This window comes from Nesoenas mayeri (assembly GCF_963082525.1).
Source record: "Nesoenas mayeri genome assembly, chromosome: 2".
Classification (NCBI taxonomy): Eukaryota; Metazoa; Chordata; class Aves; order Columbiformes; family Columbidae; genus Nesoenas; species Nesoenas mayeri.
Window position 1 is genome coordinate 10,841,261 of NC_137543.1, and position 20,459 is coordinate 10,861,719.

Here is a 20,459-nt window from a genome sequence, read left to right on the forward strand (position 1 = left end):
CACATCTTTTAAACACCTCCAGGGATGGTGACTCAATCACTTCCCTGGGCAGCCTATTCCAATGCCTGACAACCTTTGCAGTGAAGAAATTTTTCCTTATATCCAATCTGAACCTTCCCTGGCACAATTCATATCCATTTCCTCTTGTCCTATGAAAGACAATCATTCCTTCAATTATGTTAAATGGGTATAAAATACATAACAGAAAGATACAGAATATAAAAGTAAGCTGAACTGAGATAATTTCTAAATCTCACATTATGCTCCAGATAGAAATTAACGTGCTTATTCATTGGGCTTTTCCATTCTTTGGGTTGGGCTGTGAGAAGAGGAATACTGATGTAGAGCATAGTGAGGAAAATTCGGAGGGGAAATGAGGTAAAGGAGAACAGGAGGAAGGGTGACAAAAAGTGGAAGCAGAGGAAGGACTGTGAAAAGAGGCAAGTGAAATAATCATAAACAAGAGGAGAGAGTACTTTCAAAGTGTGAATTACAGAGTGCAGTCTATCAATGTCAGGACTGAGATGAGAATAAAGAATCTTGTTGTGGTGGCCTCATATTAAAAAGCTTGTTAAACATTTTTATAAGAGTACAGGGAAAAGTCACAAAAATAACTTGTGAGGCAGAAGTGCCTTTAAAATAATAGAATTGAGAATCTTGATGTTTTTAACTGAGAAAAAAAAAAAAAAGACTAAGAACCTATTTTGTAGCAGCACATAAAAAATGTTATGGGCAGAAAAATATGTATTTACAAATGGGCAATGGTATTACTAAGAGAAGTGATGGCTTTTCTGTCCCTTGCTGTTTTCAGATCAAAACTGAATTTCTTCCTAGAGTAAATCCTTCCATCAGGCACAAGTGGCTAAAATGTGCCAGCCCATGTGGCACAGGGTATCAAGGTGGACAACGTAACCATTCCTTCGGCTATTCAGCTCAGGACACAGCAGCAGCCTTAAGAGACAGGAGATGCCTCCAAGGGTTAAAGGCTGCTGCTTTCACCACCACCTTCTCATATGTCCTTATTGCTAAAATCCCTGTGGCTGGACATAGAGGGGGGAGAGAGATTTTGTGAGGTCCATCTCCTTAAGGTCTCACTCACATGGTATAACGTTGGAAATCCAACAACAATCCACATAAGAGCGGAAATTCAAACAAACCTTTATGCTGGTGTATTTGTTTGGTCATCTCTTGGATTATGTCCCACTAAAATACCAGCTGAAAGAGTAATTATTATGACAGAAAAGGTAGTCCCAGCATAAAATGCAAGCTAAACTCCAGAAAGTAGATAACAGTTTGTTGTCACTAAAATTCTGCAATTAACTACTAATATTAACACCAGTTCATGAGAGAGGGGAAAAAAAAAAAAACAACAAACCAAACACACAAACAAACAAACAAACAAACCAAAACAAACCAAAACAAAAAACAAAACATCGAGCCAAAACAAAAACTCACCACAGCTATTTTAGATTATCTCAGTGACTGACCTGGCAGTTTTCATGCTTTTTGCAGGAAAAACAGCTTTTAACTTCTTCTGTTGGATGTTAAAAAATAAACATATATATACATATATATATATGAAGTGATCAATGCTTGTTAAAGCAGTTACTTAAGCAGTGAATCAGCCAGGAATTGCTTTGATATTCTACAATTAATTAATCATTCTTTAATTATATAATTATATAAAACCAGAATTGATCCAGTTCAGGATTTCTTCCACAGATTATTTCTTGTATATTGTACAAGGCTCAGCCTATGTTACACAAGCTAGGATTTACAGAAGACAAAATGATGCTTCACAAAACCAAAACCTATTGCTTGCCTTCATCTCTGTCTGATGGTGGAAGGGGCATTGCGGGATATTCACAAGTTCAGCCAGAACTCTTTAGACAGGCCACAGAGTGAAAGGGTTCACACTGAGACTTGATCACATTGTCACCTCCATGTGCCCATTTCAGCCACTGACCGTGAATGAACAGAGCATCAGGACAGTGTCTCTTTCCCTGCTTGTGCTGTTGAGCGTTCATATAAATTGAACTGGGTAAAGATTAATAAGTTCTGAGACCTCTTTTCTTTGAATGTGCCAACAAATACAATCAAAGCTACATTGCCCAGATGGCATAGGAGTATAAATAATTGCATAGCTTTTTATAACATACTTTTCAAATTAAAAAGCAGACTTGTGATAATATTGTTTGTAGTTCCTTGTGCTGTAATACTATATCACTTTCCTGCCTCTCAGAGCAGACAAACATAGAAACAGGAATACAGCAGAGTCTTTACTTCATCCATAAGCTATAGTATCCATCTGAAGACAGAGCAAGTCAGTTATATTAATAATAAGTCTGATGATATGAAACTTCTCCAGATAATAGTTTCTGCTGACGCTCTAATTCTAAGGTAAACTCAACCAGAGTTTTTTAAACTGATCTCTTGGGATAATATCTACCTTAAATTGTAAATTCAGCGCTGTGTAAAGTCCACCTACAAAGTGTTATATCCTGTGAGTCATCGTACCTTAGCTATATTCTTTGAACTGTTCAGTAGTTTAGTTCACCCTGTTACTTAGCTTTTAAAAATAATGGATGGCTCATGCACAAGCATGATACAGTTCCCAGAATCACACTAGAAAAGATCATGTACCTGAGTTCACCTACTATTCTTTAATGTCTGAACCAAAAAAAATTTGAGCTCATTTAGGAAAATTCCACAAATCTGTTGCATCCAACCAAAAAGTTTTCTAGGTAATTGAACCTTAGGATCATAGGACACTTCAAGCTGGAGGGGCATTCAGGAGATCACTAGTCCAACCTTTTGCTCAAAGCAGGCTCAGCTATGACCCTTATTTACTTCAAACGGAGTACATAGATTTTCCTATTACATCTGCATGAGGATCACAATGGTTGTGTCTTGATAGCTAAATTAAACAGCCTCAGGGAATAACAGCTATCACCAAGAAAAAGTGACACCAACTGGCTAACTCCTTTCTTCTCAACTCTTTTTACCTCCAAAACCAGGCAGTTGCATCCAAACTGCCTACTGAAATTGTCTATGACATACATGAACTCCTGAACCTGGGAATAGGATGTGAGAGAGCTAGTTGGCCAGGAAAAAAAAAAATCTGGGGCAGTTTTAAGTATTTCAAACTGTAGACAGAGCCTTGTAGAGTTAAACTCGTGAGCACAGACGCGTGCCACTGTCTGAACCCGCAAGGCATGAATTCTAGGACATTCCAATTTTTGGCAGCTACAGAAAAGGCTGAAAAGCAGATTTTTGACTTTTGGTTCATCTTCTACATGCAAATAGGAAAGCCTCCAAGTAGCAGCACAAAAATCAAATACCCATCAAAGAATGCTGGCCAGAAGGAAACACAAAGATCCAATTAAAATCAATAAAATTTTTATCACCGACGACTGAAATGAGATATGGCATGAATAGCATCAGTCATAATTGTCTCATCTCAGATAAGATATCAGACAGTTTGTGAGGTAAACAGGGTTGCTTTATAGATCATCAATAATGCAGCTTCATGCATGTGCTTTGTCGAAGTATTTGCAGAGAGCCTGTGAAACATTTGAAGCAAATACTATTATTATTATTATTTATGAGTTTTTTACTGAATAAATGAGAAGTGCCCCTATTGATGAAGATGTTCCAGAGTTTTGAAGCTGTGATTTGTTTGTTTGGGGGGGGTTGTTTGTTTTTGTTTTGTTTTGGTTTGGTTTGGTTGTTTGTTTTGTTTGTCGGTTGGTTTGTTTTCCTATGGGAGTATATTAAAAAAGCCTCTTTAAATATGTGGCAGTCTGGCTACTACAGAGATGGATTTGACCATGGTGAAGTCCCTTTCTCTATGTAATTCAAAAATCTGTTTCACTCCACATCATTTTAAATTTTAAGAAAAATAATAACTCCATGGGTTTTTTAAATACTAATCAAGCACCTCACTTTTCAACTACAACCATCTCTTCTTTATTCAATTTAAAGCATTATAACAAAAGTTTGGTGAAAATTAATGTCTCCACAAACATGTTCTCAGCAGCTCTGATCTCAGTCTTGTGTTGCAAATAATAAAGCAGTGAGAGCAGCATTAGATCTCTGTTTTGCTTTGATTCGTGTTCTGGATAGAGCCTGTTTAAATATATCTTAGACTACCTGTGGCTCAATTCAGTCAGGTCCCCTCATGCAATTGGTTTCCTGACTATCCAAATATCCAGCACATTGCTGCAAAGGGCGAGTAAGAGGAGGATGTGAAGATGGGGGCTCTGCAGGTGCACCAGCACTGCAGCTGACAGGAAAATGGAGCAACCCTCAAAGGATGCAGGCAGGTAGCCAAATCCTCCCCGACTGCAGGTGAAGAGCTGAGATCAAATATCACCTGAGCAGCACACAGGAAGAGGTTGCTGGGAGGCTGTGAAAGACAACAGCTGAATCAAGGGGGATGAGACCTTGGTTAGAGTCTGCAGAGTCATGTAGGAGGCAGCATGGACAGCATAGTTATGTGCAGTTTTGAACAAATGTAGAAGTCCTATGTGGCTGACTGAAGATGCTGAAGCCTTTTCAGGCCATCATCATATTTTTAAGACAAAGAGAATGCTAAAATTCAACAATCTGTAGCGAACACTCTTTAAACAGAAGGATGCATAGCTTAGTTGCACCATCATTTGTACTTGGTTTCTTCAACGAGATGTCTGTGTGTTCATTCCCATATCAGGTACAAATACGAGGCCGTAAGTTATAGGAATAGAATAGAATAGAATAGAATAGAATAGAATAGAATAGAATAGAATAGAATAGAATAGAATAATTTCAGCTGGAAGGGATCTAAAACCATCATCTAGTCCAACTGCCTAACAAATTCAGGGCTGAGCAAAAGTCAAAGCATATTGTTAGGGACATTGGCCAAATGCCTTTTGAATACTAACAGACTTGAGGCATCAACCACTTCTCCATGAAACCTCTTCTGGTGTTTGACCACCCTCTTGGTAAAGAAATGCTTCCTAATGTCCAGTCCAGACCTCCTCTGGAACTGCTTTGAACCATTCCCACGCATCCTGTTAGTGGATACCAGGGAGAAGAGCTCAGCACCTCCCTCTCCCCTTCCCCTCCTCAGGAAGCTGTAGAGAGCAATGAGGTCACCCCTCAGCATCCTCTTCTCCAAACTGGACAAGTCCAGAGTCCTTAGCCCCTCCTCAAAGGACATTCTTTCCGGCCCTTTCACCAGCTTTGTTGCCCTTCTCTGGACACATTCAAGGACTTTAACATCCTTCTTAAACTGTGGGGGCCAGAACTGCACACAGGCCTCAAGGTGAGGGCACACCAATGCTGAATACAGCAGGATAATCCCCTCTTTTGACCTGCTGGTCATGCTGGGTTTGATGTGCCCCAGGATGGGGTTTGCCCTCTCGGCTGCCAGGGCACACACTGGTATGGAGCTGCTGTCAATGAGCACCCCCAGATCCCTCTCTGCTCCCCAGCCACTCCTCTCCCACTTGTGCCCGGCGTTACCCCAGTATATAATCTGGTATTTGGACTCATTAAATTTCATGCCATCGATGATTGCCCAATTCTAGTATTTGTCTAATGTTAAATACTAGTATTTATTAGCAATTAAATGCAATAGTACTTAAAAATCTATATTGGTCTAATAGTGTGTGTGTATATCTATACATAGAGAGAGAGATAATATATTGTGTGCATTTTTCAATGAAAAGTTTTTTTGCTTAATTATTCCTCTGGATCCAATTAGCTTTTTATTTCAAGATAAGGAAATCAGACAAAATGAGAAATAATTATCTTAGTCTGAACAAAAGAAAAAGGCAGACTGGGGAAATGATCCTGTGGAGAGTTGTGTGATAATTCCTCTTACAGTTTTAAGTGCTAGTTTAGTTATTTTTGTAGCATATTTATAACAAATCTTCAAAACATATTACAAATTGCAGTGTGGTTGCTTCTTTTAGCTGTAAGGCACCACTTCAGTGTGGAGGAATTGTTTCCATGTCCTATCTTCCAGAGACAGGTGTTTGCTTAATTTTGATATTTCAAGCTCTCTTGCTTGCAAACCAATAAAGAATTTGTAGATGAAAACTCTAAAATCAGTGTCTAATAACACAGATAAATTCCTTCCCGAGGCTTGTTTTTAATTTTATTATTAAATTTTAAATCACTTTGTTTTAGATACTTGAAATATATTAGCTTCCTGATATGAACAGATCTTCTGCGGTGGGTAAACAACTGCACTGGGATATACCATATGTTTTCTCCATAGTTGCAGGAAAGAGAAATAAAGATGAATTGCTTATTTTCAATTCCTCACATGTTTATATGACCAGTTGCTCTCCATTTTGAAACTCGTTTGTTTTTTTCCCCAAACTGAATTGATGCCCCATTGCCACAATGAAAGGCCAACTGTTGAGTGCAGTGAGCAATTTACCCTTTTCTCCCCTGGAGAGGGCCTGTCAAGGTGATGACTGAGGCATTTGAGGCAATGGTAGTTAGCTTCAGAGTTGTGGAACAGAGCTGTTTATTCTTTCCCTGCTCTGTTGTGTGATCTTACTGTGCTGCTATTGACTTTGGTGACGGTATAACCGGGACTCTTGACAAAGAAACAGAAACCTTGTTTGTAGACCAACAGCAGCAACACGCTTTTCCTGTTCTGAGCATGCTATTCAAATATTAATGAACACTAGCTCTAAGAGTATTTCTGGTGCAAATAATTGTTGTCACACAGGCAGAACTGGGAAAGTGCTCTCTTTCTCACCCCAGTGGATACAGCTCAATTATTTTAGTTGTGAGCTTCCCACATTGATCTGCTGGAGTATCCCAATACTGATTTGGAAGAGATCTAAGGTACTACTAAGGTGTCTGTGGCTATAAATGATATATGTTGTCTTGTATGATAAACGGTACTACTGTAACACAATAGAATTCCCTTTATAACCAATAGATAAGATAATTAAAAACTGTGCTGGAACAAAGTCTCTTTTTTGAGACTGTTAACAAATATGCCCACATGTGTTTATTTTTGAAGAGGTAAAATGGTCTTTGCCATCTCACAATGGAAGAAACTGATTTTAGGATCACACCATTATCATAACAGAGCAAAAGGTGTTCTAGCCAAATCATCTGAAAATAATTTACCTTTGGACAAAAAGTAACTCTGGAAAATTTCAGTCAATAAACTAACATTTTTTGAATATTGAAAATTATTCAAAAAAGTACAATAGAATATAAAAATATATGCAGGTTGGATGATTTTTGTAATGTTGAATGCTCTTTTATAATTCCAAGCTAAAGGACTCAATGAGTCCAGATATTTCACTCAGACATCTTTTTATCTTCCTCTTTGTCTTCCTGTCTGATAGGAATAATAATATGTGCCACTGAACCATGCATGCAATTAAGCACTTAATGATAATCTGGCTTTTAGAGTCATGTACATTGCTACCTAGAAAGTTATCTCTTTGTTTTACAGACTAAGTGGTTCTTTATAACAAATGACATCGTGTTTTACATCGTAACATTTTCTAAAAGATATGAAAATGTGCAATATATATACTTTCATGAATCTTCTTTTTTTCTTTTCTTTTTTTTTTCTTTCTTTCTTTTTTTTCTTATATTACAGATATGTTAGGTCAAGAACGAAGCATGACATTGACATGAGAATAGGGATACATTCGGGATCGGTTCTGTGTGGAGTGCTGGGCCTGAGAAAGTGGCAGTTTGATGTCTGGTCATGGGACGTGGATATTGCAAACAAACTCGAGTCAGGTGGAATTCCTGGGTAAGGCAACGTGTATATCACACAGTCAGAAAACATTGCCAACACAGTACACTGTTAATCTTGTCAACAGATTAACTGTCTAACATTATTTCATCAAATATGAATTTATTTTTCTGTTTTGTGGTTTGCAAGGATTTGTGAGGCTACAGTCAAGAAAGGTAGAAATGGTCAGCTTGCAGAAGCATTGGAAAAGACAAAAAAATCTTTCTTTTTCTTTGACAGCTATTATTTCCTGAAGAGGTCAGTGGTTGTATTCAGCCCATATAATACTCAGAGGTAGCCCAAATTTTCCATTTAGGTGTTAAACATTTCTGAGTTTTTCCAGGCTTCATTTTCTCATTTTTTCCATTCAAATGTGGTTGTGAGGCACAAGGACATAATTTATTTTATTCCATAATGCACAACGTTTGGGAAGAATTACGTGTTCTTACATTATTACTCTAATAACAAGGTGTTATGCACAGCAGGCTTTCTAGAAAGTCTTTTAAATAGTTTGATCTTTGGTAGGTGTTTTGAGACATTTATATCAGCCTATCTATAAGTGAAAATATATGGTTTTCCATTGAGCTGCCTACTTTTCCTTTGTGTGAGGTATCTGATTCACCTGGAAGACTGAATGCTATTTCTGCCTGACATGGTCTATATCTCATGGTAGTTTGGAAGTTGCAAATCCTAAATTTGAATCAACAGTAGTGATTTCAGGAATCCTCTGTTCACTTCCAGTTCTACCTTCCATTGATGAAAGATGTAGCAAAAGAGTTCCTACAACAATTTAATTTTAGGCCATGGACACAGAAGCAATATCAGTGGATATCTTTATGTGGAAAAAGCCTAAGTGGTACTGTCATCGTGAGCAAGAGAGGTTTTAAGTCATCAAATCTGAGTCATGTGCTGTACTCACTACACACATCACCATCTGTCAGAGCTGTCATGTTCCCAGGAAGTTAGAAAGATATTTGCTTTATATTGTATTTGCAAATGTAGGCCCCTTCCATTGTTCTCCACAGTAGACTTTGATACTAATATATATTCCTAGAATCAGCAGAAAATGAAAAATTGAGCACTCTGAAAACAACTCCTGTACTCTGCATACATCACTAGCCTATAGAACAGTACCAAATTTTTCTTTGCCTGCTGTATATCCCACATGATAACCCCAGATAACTAAGAAAGGTCACATGCTGCTTTGTTAACATGAGCAAATTAATCATCTAAGTTTCACCACCCACACTTACAAACAGTCTATTGCTGTTAATGCATGCAAGTAATACTGCTATTAACGAACAACCCAGAGAATGCATCACCTTGCTGCTGTTGATAAAATGCCTGGCCAGGCTGCAGTCTATCGCAGCAGAGTGACCTCCACTCCTCCATGTAGTTTGCCAACAGAACGAAGCCTGTATGTGATAGCAATTCACCAGGTCCCTCAAAACAGTGATTTACATCAGGCTTTCCTAGTGCACAGAGCAGATTTAATAGAGCAGATAAATTCACTTCAGCCTCTCCTTATTTCTCCCTGCCACCAACATTCAAATCCCTCTGTCATCCTCAATACCGAGATCATTTCCATTCACAGAGCTGCACTGCTTTCCTCTATTTTTTTCAGCAAAACTTCTCTGGAGTTGTGGATGGTCATAGAATCACAAAATCATAGAACAGTTTGGGTTGGAAGGGACCTTCAAAGCTCATCCAGTCCAACCCCCTGCAATGACCAGAGGCATCTTCACCCAGATCAGGTTGCTCAGAGCCCCATCCAGCCTGGCTTGGGATGTCTCCAGGGTTGGGGCATCCACCACCTCTCTGGGCAACCTGGGCCAGCGTTTCATCACCTTCACTGTAAAAAATTTCTTCGCCATGTCTATATAATAATTAATATTCTAGGATGTATCAACGACAGGTATGATCTAAAGCTTTGGGCCTGATCTGTTTTCAACAGTAGGCTAGGCTACACTTATTTATTTTAGGGCTCAAGTTCCAAATTTACTACATTCATATCAAATTAGAAGGACATATTGGGACTATGGATTTTAAGTTTTTTAAGTAAGCTGTACAAAAGGTGAAAATAGAAAATATCATTAATCTACCAAGTATTTATTAATATTTGGTCCATTTAGGGATATTACATCAATATTCAGCTCCACACTCTGGTTAAAGCTGTTATAATTTCCGTTATAATATCCGTAGTTCAGGACTTTATAAAACAATCTTCCCAAATTATATGAGTGGAAATGACACAAAGATAGTCCGTCCTTCCTTCCTTCCTTCCTTCCTTCCTTTCTTCCTTCCTTCCTTCCTTCCTTCCTTCCTTCCCTCCAGGCTAATAGTTGCTTATATTTGAGAAATTTTGGGGAGATTTTTTGTTGTCAGTTTTACTGATACTGACTACAAAAGAGTACTAATCTCTGTGGACATCATAACAGCATGACTCCAGACAGTAAATGTTGCACAAAACCCACATTGACTTCAGGGGGAAGCTGAGACAGACTGAAAAATGGCTGAGATACAAACTTTTTATCTTTTACTTATATACTCGTGTTTAGTATTCTATGCAGACCCAGTTTGTGTTAAATTCTGATACTCCTGGGTACTCTACAATGCTTAAAGACAACTAGCATCTTATTTTCTAGCAATACATATACATCACACATGTGGTTATAGTCTTTCTACTCCAGCAGTGTTTTACGCATTTTAACTATGTAATGACATCCAAAAGAAAGTTCCAGAAGAAATTTCACAGGAAGTATGTTAGGACCACTTCCTTCAGTGGAGACAAGTCATTTTGTGGTGCCTGAGAAAAATGCCTCAGCATGTGTCATTAAGAAATGATCTAGAATTTTAACTGACTGAATCTGTCTGCAAGCCTGACTGACAGAAAGTACCATACATAAACATTTGAAAAATGAGATGATTTTACAGTATCTTAATGTAGTCACTACATTTATTTGCTTGAGTTATCTAAGTGCCTAATGAAAAATCTCTTGCTACATTTATGATGCTTCAATATAAGGCATAGAATGGCTAAAAACTTGGATATGTTTTAGAGGTGTCTGCAATGTACCCTACATGTAGGAAGTTGAAAATTTCTTAAAAATAGAAATAAAACCTATTTTTTTTTTTCACTTAAACTTCTTTCTGTCCTTCTCAAACACTAATAATTATGGTTAAGTCCAAATACCAGACACCTCCAGGTTTGGTTGGAAGACCTCCAAACCCTTATGATGCTTTCACAAAATTTGAGCTTTTTGTACATCATCTCTTAGATTCAATTTCACTTTCCCAAAAGCTCTTTGAATCATCACTTAGTCTTACCAGAAATTATTACCCCCACCTGCTTTTATATAGTTTCCTGTTTCCCTAATTCACTTCAGATACAATCAGACCGCTAATTTCAGTCTCAGCTACTTCAGGTAACTGAAGAAAATTAAAGAGCATTCATGCAAACTGCTCTAATGCATACCATAAATTTTCCTCTCACCATATTTACCTGCAATTTTCTTTCACTCTGAATAGTATTTTACTCAGTAAGGTCTCCCATTAAACTATTACTGTGAGCCAAAGTATCAGGTGTGAATATCAAGGTGTTTTTCCTGTGACAGGACTCTGTGCATCCACAAGATCTTATTGTTGTGAACATGCCTTGAGAGCATTTGTCCTCAAATGAAGCTCATGTTTGTTGAATACAGTATTTCATTTCCTTTACAGAAATCATCATATACAATAGAAAACTTCCTGTTTACCCATCATGTTTAAAGTTAATACAGAGTTTATAAACTTCTTACTTATGCATACTAGAGCACAATCAATATTTACTACAGCTTATTTCACTTCTGCAGGAGAATTCACATCTCTAAAGCCACTCTGGACTGCCTGAATGGGGATTATAGAGTTGAAGAAGGCCACGGCAAAGAGCGTAATGAATTCTTGAGGAAACATAACATTGAGACTTATTTAATTAAGCAACCTGAGGAGAGCCTGTTGACTTTGCCTGAAGATATTGTGAAAGAGGCTGTCAGCTCCTCTGACAGGAGAAACAGTGGAGCAACATTTACAGAAGGATCATGGAGCCCTGAACTTCCATTTGATAACATAGTGGGAAAACAGAATGTAAGTCAAACTTTCTTTAATGTCATCAAGTACAAATGCATGCTTGAGTCCATTTCAATAATGGAAAGCTCAGAGGAGACAAATTCATCTTTAGCCTTCATTCTAACACATACTGTAATAGCAAAGGATTAAAAAAGTTGTTTCAGGGCAGAAATAAATCATGTATCCAAACTGGGGAAATGCCAGGGGAACATAGGTTTTTACCTTTTTTTTTTTTTTCCAACTGAAATTAAATACTACACAGTTTAGTTTTAATTGAACTAGTCCATAAATAAGTAAACTAAAATTAAAGCTAAAGTTACGGATGTTTTGCCAGAGCAAAAACATAGTGTAGGTTATTGATGTACAAGCGAAAGAAAAAATGTTTGCCTTAAAAAAAGCACCTTGTGAAAAGAGTTTGCCCATTCTTCGTTATTCTGGGTTTTTTTTGTTCTGTTTTGGTTTTTTAATTAGAAAAAAAAAGAAAAAAAAAGAAAAAAAAAGATTTTAAGACATAATTAAGCTTCACTAGCAGGTAAGTTAGTCTAATGTTACGTGTTAGAAACACAAAATCAGAACAACTGCTTCTGATCAGATCTTTTCCAAAAACACTGCATGGCTAATTGCTAGCACCCTGGGAAGCAGGGATTCTTGTACAGTCACAAAAATCTCTTTGTGAAGCCTGCTGGCTCAGAGGAATTAAAGATGGAAAGGTTAAAATGCACTCAGACACCACATGTTTCATAGCATTTTAAAGACTGATGAGTCTTTATGAAAGATGGTCAGCTGGAGTTTTCTTCTATTTTTCTGAGGGATCTGTAATGACATGATATATCCTTAATTCTACTGCACATTCTTAGTCCTACTTGTCTGCACTGTCTGTTGAACTTCAAGCGTTGTTGTGTGGAGGCCTTGCTTTGTCAACCATCTTCTGCTTATAAATCTGCTCAGAAGCGATAAGCCTTCACAATCAGTCATGGTGGTGTGTCTCTTCAGACTGAACCAGAGCATGGCATAGTTTGTTGTTATATAAAACATTTGTTTTATATATGTTCTATACATCTGTGTATCTGCATGTACACTGCCTTTTAGTATTCTCTATATTTCGTTGACTTGTCTCTATATTCTCATTTAATTAGGAATGGAGGTGTGGGTGTGTGCTGCTGTGAATATCTTCTGATCTCTCTCTGTTTCTTCTTCTTTCCCTTTCAGAAAATCTAATTTCTGTAGTCCAAAATATCTGTGCAGAGCAGGCTATCATTTCATTGATCATTTTCTCAGCTAAACCTGACTTTGATATTAACAAAGAGGACAAATGAAATAAAGGACTAGTGTTTTTCATTTGATCATTGAACAACTTACACTCAATAAACTAGCAAAAAGCCCATGAAAATTATTGAAATAGGTCTAACTAAACAGTTGTTTTAAAGCAAATTCTTGTCTTAGGGCAATAAAAATCCATTTTTAGAACAGTTTCTCACTGCTTTTTCAGAACTTTTTGTTCTGCTGGAAATAGCTATAGTTTTATATTACAGAGATTTACAATACGCTTTTAGTGGAAATAAGATTTTAAAAGTCTGCTATTCCATGTGTGATTCAATTATGTATTTTAAATTTTAAAGTTGAGACAATAAACACTACTGCTTATAAAGTATTTCAGCACTGAGATGATAGATTTAAATTATACTAGGCTGTAGTAGCCTTTTTCCAGAAGTGTGTCAGCCTTGAACAAAGCAAACATTTAATAACATTAATTATGCAGCCTAAAGGTCACTGGTAGCAGCAGACATTGAGGATCCAAGTAGCAGCAACCCAACAATAAATCACTCCGTATGTTTGAAAAATTGCCAATAGCATTTAAATTATTTCTTTATTTGATATAAGTTACAATAAAATTTGAGCAACTCTGCTCACATGTCTTTCTTTTAGCTGTAGTTATATTAGGAAGAATATACAATGACAAAGGCTCTGGTGATTTCTCTTGCCAAATTCAAATTTGTCACAGTTCATATTCTTTACCTCAAAATCATTTTCTCTGGGCAGCTGAAGTCAATGAAATGAAGTTGTGTAGATATGAATAAGGTGCAGAATAACCTACAGCACGTTTAGCACCATGTGCCTTAGCTCTAATGGTGAGATAAGCCAAGGATGGAAGCGCCTGCTCTGTGATTCAGCCCATGCCCAATATGGATGGAGCTTTCTGTTATTGAAACAAGTGTCTGGGCTTCTTTCCTAAAGCAAAAAAAGTCAGATAGAAGTTATCTTAAGAGAGTGAAAGCCTCCTCCTCTAAAATTAGTAGCTGATAAAGTTGAACTGGGCCTTGCAAAAGTAGCTGAAAGCATTGTATGGTCACTGTGTGTGGTCCTAGAAGCACCTGATGGGCCTGTAAAGACATGAATTAGGAAAAAAGCATATTAAGATGTCAATGTCTTGTATAAGTTTATTTCAATGGTGCCTGGAATGACCCTTACCAGTTATCACAAAAATTATACTTAAAGACTGCCAAATGACACACAAGTATAAACAACAGGGTGGAACTCAGTTCAAAACCAAGGCACTAGCATTTGTCTCTCTACAGACTGTCCCAGGTGTTGATCTCCCACACAGCTCACCTACTAAACAGCTCCTTATGGTGCTCTAGGGTGCCTGAGACATCCGTATGAGAAAGGGTTTATAAGAGGCCTATGAAATCATCTGGACTATCAGTTAGAAGCCAGGCAAGAGACTCTGACATCTCAAATAGTGCTAAACACCTACATCAAAACACACTAAGAGCTTGATTCAACTTCTTAACTTGAGATACCCTTGCACACTGCAGCTGGGCCCCACCAGCAGCACATGGGGCTCCTGTAGGTCTTGTGCAATATCTCCCTGCTCCAGACTGTTGTCCAGGACACCGTAGGGCATCTCAGCTGACAATAGCTGCCTATGATTGGGCAACTTAAAAAATCCACAGTGTATATTGCCAGTAATAGATGTTTAGACAGTGAGCACCTGGGCACCTTTATTTAGGTGTCTTCCTCTTGAAATAAATCCAACCTGTATTCTGATACATTATACATATGACCCTGTGTTTTCCTATATCCCTCCAAGACCTGGTGTTTGCAGTGTGAAAAAAATAATGTGAAACCTTCTTGGCACCGATTAAATATTCACCTCTTTATTAAGGTCACCATGCTTGGACTCATTGTGTGAAAAGTTTGTGGAAAGGAAGTAAAATCTAATGCCACCTACTCTTTTTTTTTTTTTTTAATCTCTATAAAGTATCTCTAAAGTTGGAGTTTTATTATTTATTTGTTTTAATTAATCCCATCTTTTAGTGTCAAACGCAAGCCTGGCTGGGTTTTTTCCTAACAGAATAATGTCTGTGTTCCTGTATGATGAATGGTCATTGTCAGCAACAGGAAAGGTCAAAAGCCCATTGTAGGATTCACTACTGTATCTTCCATACAGCTGTTCACAAAAGTGTAAACAAGGTAATAGGGAGAACCAATATTTATTTATCTTGTTATGAAAAGGTCTCAAAAGATGCAGAGCAAAGAAAGGGATACAGAGACAAAATGTGGTTAGAACATATTATTGGGACAATAATTTGCATGATATTTTTCATTATTATTATTACTAATTACAGGAAATCAGTGGTCTTGAGTATGTGTATGAGAGTGAGCGTGAGGTGACTCCATTAAAATCAAATATGAATATCCTTGTTATCCTCTGAAAATAAATGCAACTTCTGAGTCCATTTTTGCACTACTGGCACCATTGCCATAGTGGTGATTTCATGTCAACTTCTTCTACCATGAATTGTAAACCTCTTCATACATTCAGCAAGAAGACAGTTCTTCATATTAATCAAATTTTAAAATATAATTTGAAGCAAAATTTAGTCACTTAATAGAATGAATTGAGAGAATTCTCCTCATGTTGATGAAACACAATGACCACTTAAAATATTAGGGACTTTCTTTACCCTCATTTCCAGTGGAGCTATAGCTCTACGGACTAATTCTGAGGAATTAATGCACACAACAGCTTCTGACTTGATCTTGTCCTTTAACAGTGGCTTCAGAACCTCTTGTAAGATTTCAGCCACCACAAACTGATAATTACTTTTCTGCATAGCTCAGTTCAGAAGACATAGTAATAACTAAACTAAAGTAGTACCTTAGTATATATTAATACAGTTGATTCAATGAATAGTTTATCTGGAATTTGGCTCTAACCTTAGAGTTTCCATCTTAGCTCTAAAACTGAGATATATATTCAGGGATATCTGAAACTTGAGTATGAGAAAAGTTTGCCTGACCCTTTTTTTTTTCTCTAAATGTTGATAATACGGACTTTCTGATGGGAAAATGAGGAGACATGAGTAGAGTGGCTTGCCAAACCTTCTCTCTTGAAGTTCTTTCTCTACTAAAGCAAACAAGAAAGTTGCTTTTCACTTCAACAGACAAAAGACTTCAATCCTTTTCTGCCTGTTTATTGGGGTCTTCAGATACTCACCAAATGATGGACTACGAGAAAACGAGATACTGCCTGTGACAATGGAGTACTTGGACTTTGTTTTTGGACTGCAAAGAAAGTTGTCAACTAGGGTTTGACAGTGGGTACTTGAGACCCTTCCTGTGTTTTAATGTGATAACCAGGATTCATTGAATATAATTGCTGACCATACTTTGAATATGAAAAAGGGAATCTCCCTAGATCATTTGCTGTATATAATCTCATTATGCAAAAGAACTGACTCTCCAGAGAAATCTAGTGACAAATCCATCCCAAACTCCTGTTTCCAGCAGTGCTCAGCAGAAGGTAAAGCAAAAGATCTTTCCAGCAATGACCTATGAGATAAATTTTCTCAAGCAGAACTGTGTTCTCATCCATAATCATTCTAAAATGTCTTATGCTGTGATGTATGAAGGTTTATATTCTTTCCATTCATTAACATTTCTTAATCCTTGGGAATATCACAAGTAGTAGAGTTTATTTTCTCTTTCAAGTGGTAAAGTGCTGCTTCACTGTGGTTTATGTCTTGAAATGATACCATGAAACTGGATTGACTTATTCTCTTTATGAAAGCAAACTCTACCTCTTTCCTGAAGGTGAAGCGCCCTTTGTACTATCTCTGCTAGCTTTCTTTTGCAAAGCTGTGCAAAAGTATTTTCTTTTTCTTTTTTCTTTTGATTAGTTAATAAAACACCAAAGGAATTATGCATTTGAGATAATATTTAAAATAGTAATATGACTTACAGTTAAATTAAATCATATAACCTGTCTGTAATCTAGACTGGCTGAAATATACCAGTAGTGAAGAAGAATGTATTATTTGAAAACCAATGCTGAAGTAATCAGAAATCTCATCTTCTTCACTCCTGCCTAACTATCTGTTCCTTAACTACACACATCCAGTAACTTTAAGATCAAGAAAAACATTGTTACTTCTGTTTCCTGACTTCTGTTTTCTGTAGCTTATGTTCTTAGTTGTTAAAACACACCAATGAGTTAGATACCCTGCTGTGATTTTGGTGTGTACTCCATTCATGCATGCTCTAATAATTAATTAGCAGAATCTGAAAAGGGGAACATATTCCTAGCATTCAGTGCAGCAGCAAACCTCCTAGTCTGTATAAAAGAGGGCATTAACATACTCACCTTGAGGTACTGTATGTGTTTAGTGGAACAGACATTATTTTACACTTCTATAGATTTCATTGAATGAATTGCATGGAATGCTGTACTGATTTGCAATGCAACATGATCTAAAACATTGCATTTTTAACCCAAGGGGACCAGCAGGTTTATTCTTTTTGCATGTGCTTTCCCCTAGACTCTGGCTGCCCTAACAAGAAATTCAATAAATCTGCTTCCAAACCATCTTGCACAAGCTTTGCATGTCCAGTCTGGGCCTGAGGAAATTAACAAGCGAATAGAGCACACCATCGACTTACGGAGTGGCGATAAATTGAGAAGAGAGCATATCAAGCCTTTTTCACTGATGTTTAAAGACTCCAGCCTGGAGCATAAGGTAGCTGGGTCTTGGTAGCTGCATTATTCGCAACTCAAACTGTAATAAATATCTGCTGAAGTAGAGAACCTGTAGGTTCTAGCCTGCATTGTTTGTTTTCTGGTTTTGTTTTCCTTCTTAATTCTGTTTCAGTTTTCAGAAGTTGAGATTAGCTAGAGATCATAATAATGTCATGATGGAGGGGTTATAGTGCTGCAATGATTACAATTGGAAAATGCCTACACTGAGCAAACTCTGCTTCTGAAAACAACAACAGCCTGTTTCCCATTTCATTTGCTGTAGAGAACAAGCAGTTTTCTGTCAGATAACAAGTTGCTTTGGCATAGACGGTGATTGAGTATATTAATAAACTGACACTTCTATTCAACATATATATCTATATTTATATAGATATGTTTCTTTCATTTAGTCATAAAACCCATCTGATGTCCTCTAGGCAGCTGCCATGTTTATTTCAAGTCAAAACTAATTTGTCAACTCCTTGTTTTACACATCCTTTTTTGCTTCTAAGAGGTAAATATTGTTCATGTCTTTACTGCTTCTCAACAGCAGTAAGATCTCACTAATTTTTATTTCAGTCTACGTCCAGATGTAAGTGAATCCAATGGGACAACTTTCCTTGCGAACTGATGACATGGGGTGGGGTTGCACAGATCTCAAATGATTTTATTGACTTATATACTATTACAATGCAGCAACAGCAGGTTTGCAACAGGATATGCACTTAGACTGAAATGAAAGACAAATAACAGAGAATTGCAAGCACGGAGGCTCACTTCTCCATCATCACTTTAAGCTCCACTAGAAAATACACTTCTTAACTTGACTTATGGGAAACTAGTCCTCAGGCGGTATCAGTGGTGAGACCTTAAATATAACCACTAGAAAAAGAAGAATTCCGTTTGAAGTGTATCTAAGGCCCTATTTCACAAGCAATGCTGCAGAAGGAAAAAGAAACGTTCATTAAAAAAAAAAATCAATTTCTTCATGAAGATATTTATGACTGTGGAACACAAGGTAGAATTCCCAAAATCAAATTAGCCATGACTGCTGCAACAGAAGATATGACAATATAATATTTATTTCAATCTAGTCATCAAGCAAATCTGTCAGGGAACCAGAGGAAGAGAAATCCAAGATTTCTGATATCCTGTGAACTACCACCCAAAGGCAAAAAATCCATGAGTAATCTTTAAACTTCTCAAGACACAAGGTCAAAAGATAAAGTGAAAAAAGTCTAGACAAAATAGCATTTAACCTAGAAGGTGGGGGATGGTATATTAGGATTTTCTTGTGCAAAAGAAGAAATAGCATGAGCACAAACAACTTGATGAATGAAAATCTAGTAAATGGTTCACTTAGTCCTACATTACTATTTAATAAAAATGAGGCCTGAGCATAGGTTGGAGTAAAGGGACACTGCCCCAAAACAGATCCCATATTCAGAATACAAACCCTCTTCTTATTTTAGACTTCACAATTAGCAGCCACAAGGAAAATCTATACAGAAAGGGTAGATTTTCATTTACAAACAATTAAAGCCACAGGGAAGAAAAAGATGCTCTAATCCATCCCATTACATAGGTCAGATTTTAAATATTAATAACATTTTGAATTGCATCTGGTTGACAAAAAGTCTATTTAAAAGTCAACATTTTGAGCTGTTTTGGTACTTTTTCTCCTCTTTATGATATTTCCAACGCCAGCCTACGCTGCAATGCTGAGAAAATGGTGCTTTAATTCAATATTTCCTTAGGTGTTAGTCCCAGCTGGTAAGCACAGGCAATACAAATAGAAAATCCTTTTTGTAAAGTAGTCTGAATCTTCTGTCTGTCCTCTAAATCATGCTCATTTTTAGAGTTACAGAAGAATAAATGTTTAAAAAATATCAGCACTTTTTTACTTGCTCTGGTTCATCCACTTCCAAGAGTTGAATAGTCACTGGTCAGCAACCTCCTTGGTTGTGCTCAGTGTGCTGGGACACCATGGGTGTGCTCAGAGATGGAGGAAGAATGCACCAGGGTGCAAAGGGATGATGCGGCTTAAGGAAAATGAATCACATCTTCATTGTAGGCATGGGGAACCTCTTGTGGGACAACATGGGAAATGTCCATTCCCTCCTCATTTGCCTGTGCAGTAATTACAAGTATGCCCCAGTAGCTTCAGTGTTAAACCATAATCTACAGTCAGTCACGAAAAAAATAATGTGTAAACTGTTTTCCTACAGAAAGTAACTATTTCCTCCAAGTTATCTTGTACATCTATCACTTTCTCCCTTCCTGCCCATTTAGGAAACAAACCAAAACAAACTCATTTAAATTGGAGCTTCATAAAGCTATTTCAGAAGCCTTTTGCCTCTGCTCTCCCCACCCTACCCTTAACCTTTCAGTCTGGAATTATGCTTTCTTCTAGTCATTAACATTTTGCAACTGCTTACATGACCTTCTGCATCAGCATCTTTAGCTGCTCCCCGCAGTGTTGAGCAAGTAGACAGTGTGTGTCTGTGGACCCCCCATCTCACGCCGCCGGTTCTGTTTGCTGCCAGTCACTTTCTGTACAGACCAGTGGCAGCT

At 37.3% G+C, this 20,459-nt stretch overlaps 1 protein-coding gene across 1 annotated transcript in view; it reads left to right on the plus strand.

Moving 5' to 3' along the window:
- ADCY8 (adenylate cyclase 8) overlaps positions 1-20,459 on the plus strand; it is a gene marked incomplete at its 3' end in the record, with an annotated part of 129,502 nt that overhangs the window by 70,953 nt on the left and 38,090 nt on the right. The window contains exons 6-8 of the mRNA XM_080340061.1: positions 7,622-7,780; positions 11,614-11,884; positions 17,689-17,886. Of these exons, the coding sequence (XP_080196187.1) occupies positions 7,622-7,780; positions 11,614-11,884; positions 17,689-17,886 (628 nt within the window). The remainder of the gene's footprint in view (positions 1-7,621; positions 7,781-11,613; positions 11,885-17,688; positions 17,887-20,459) is intronic.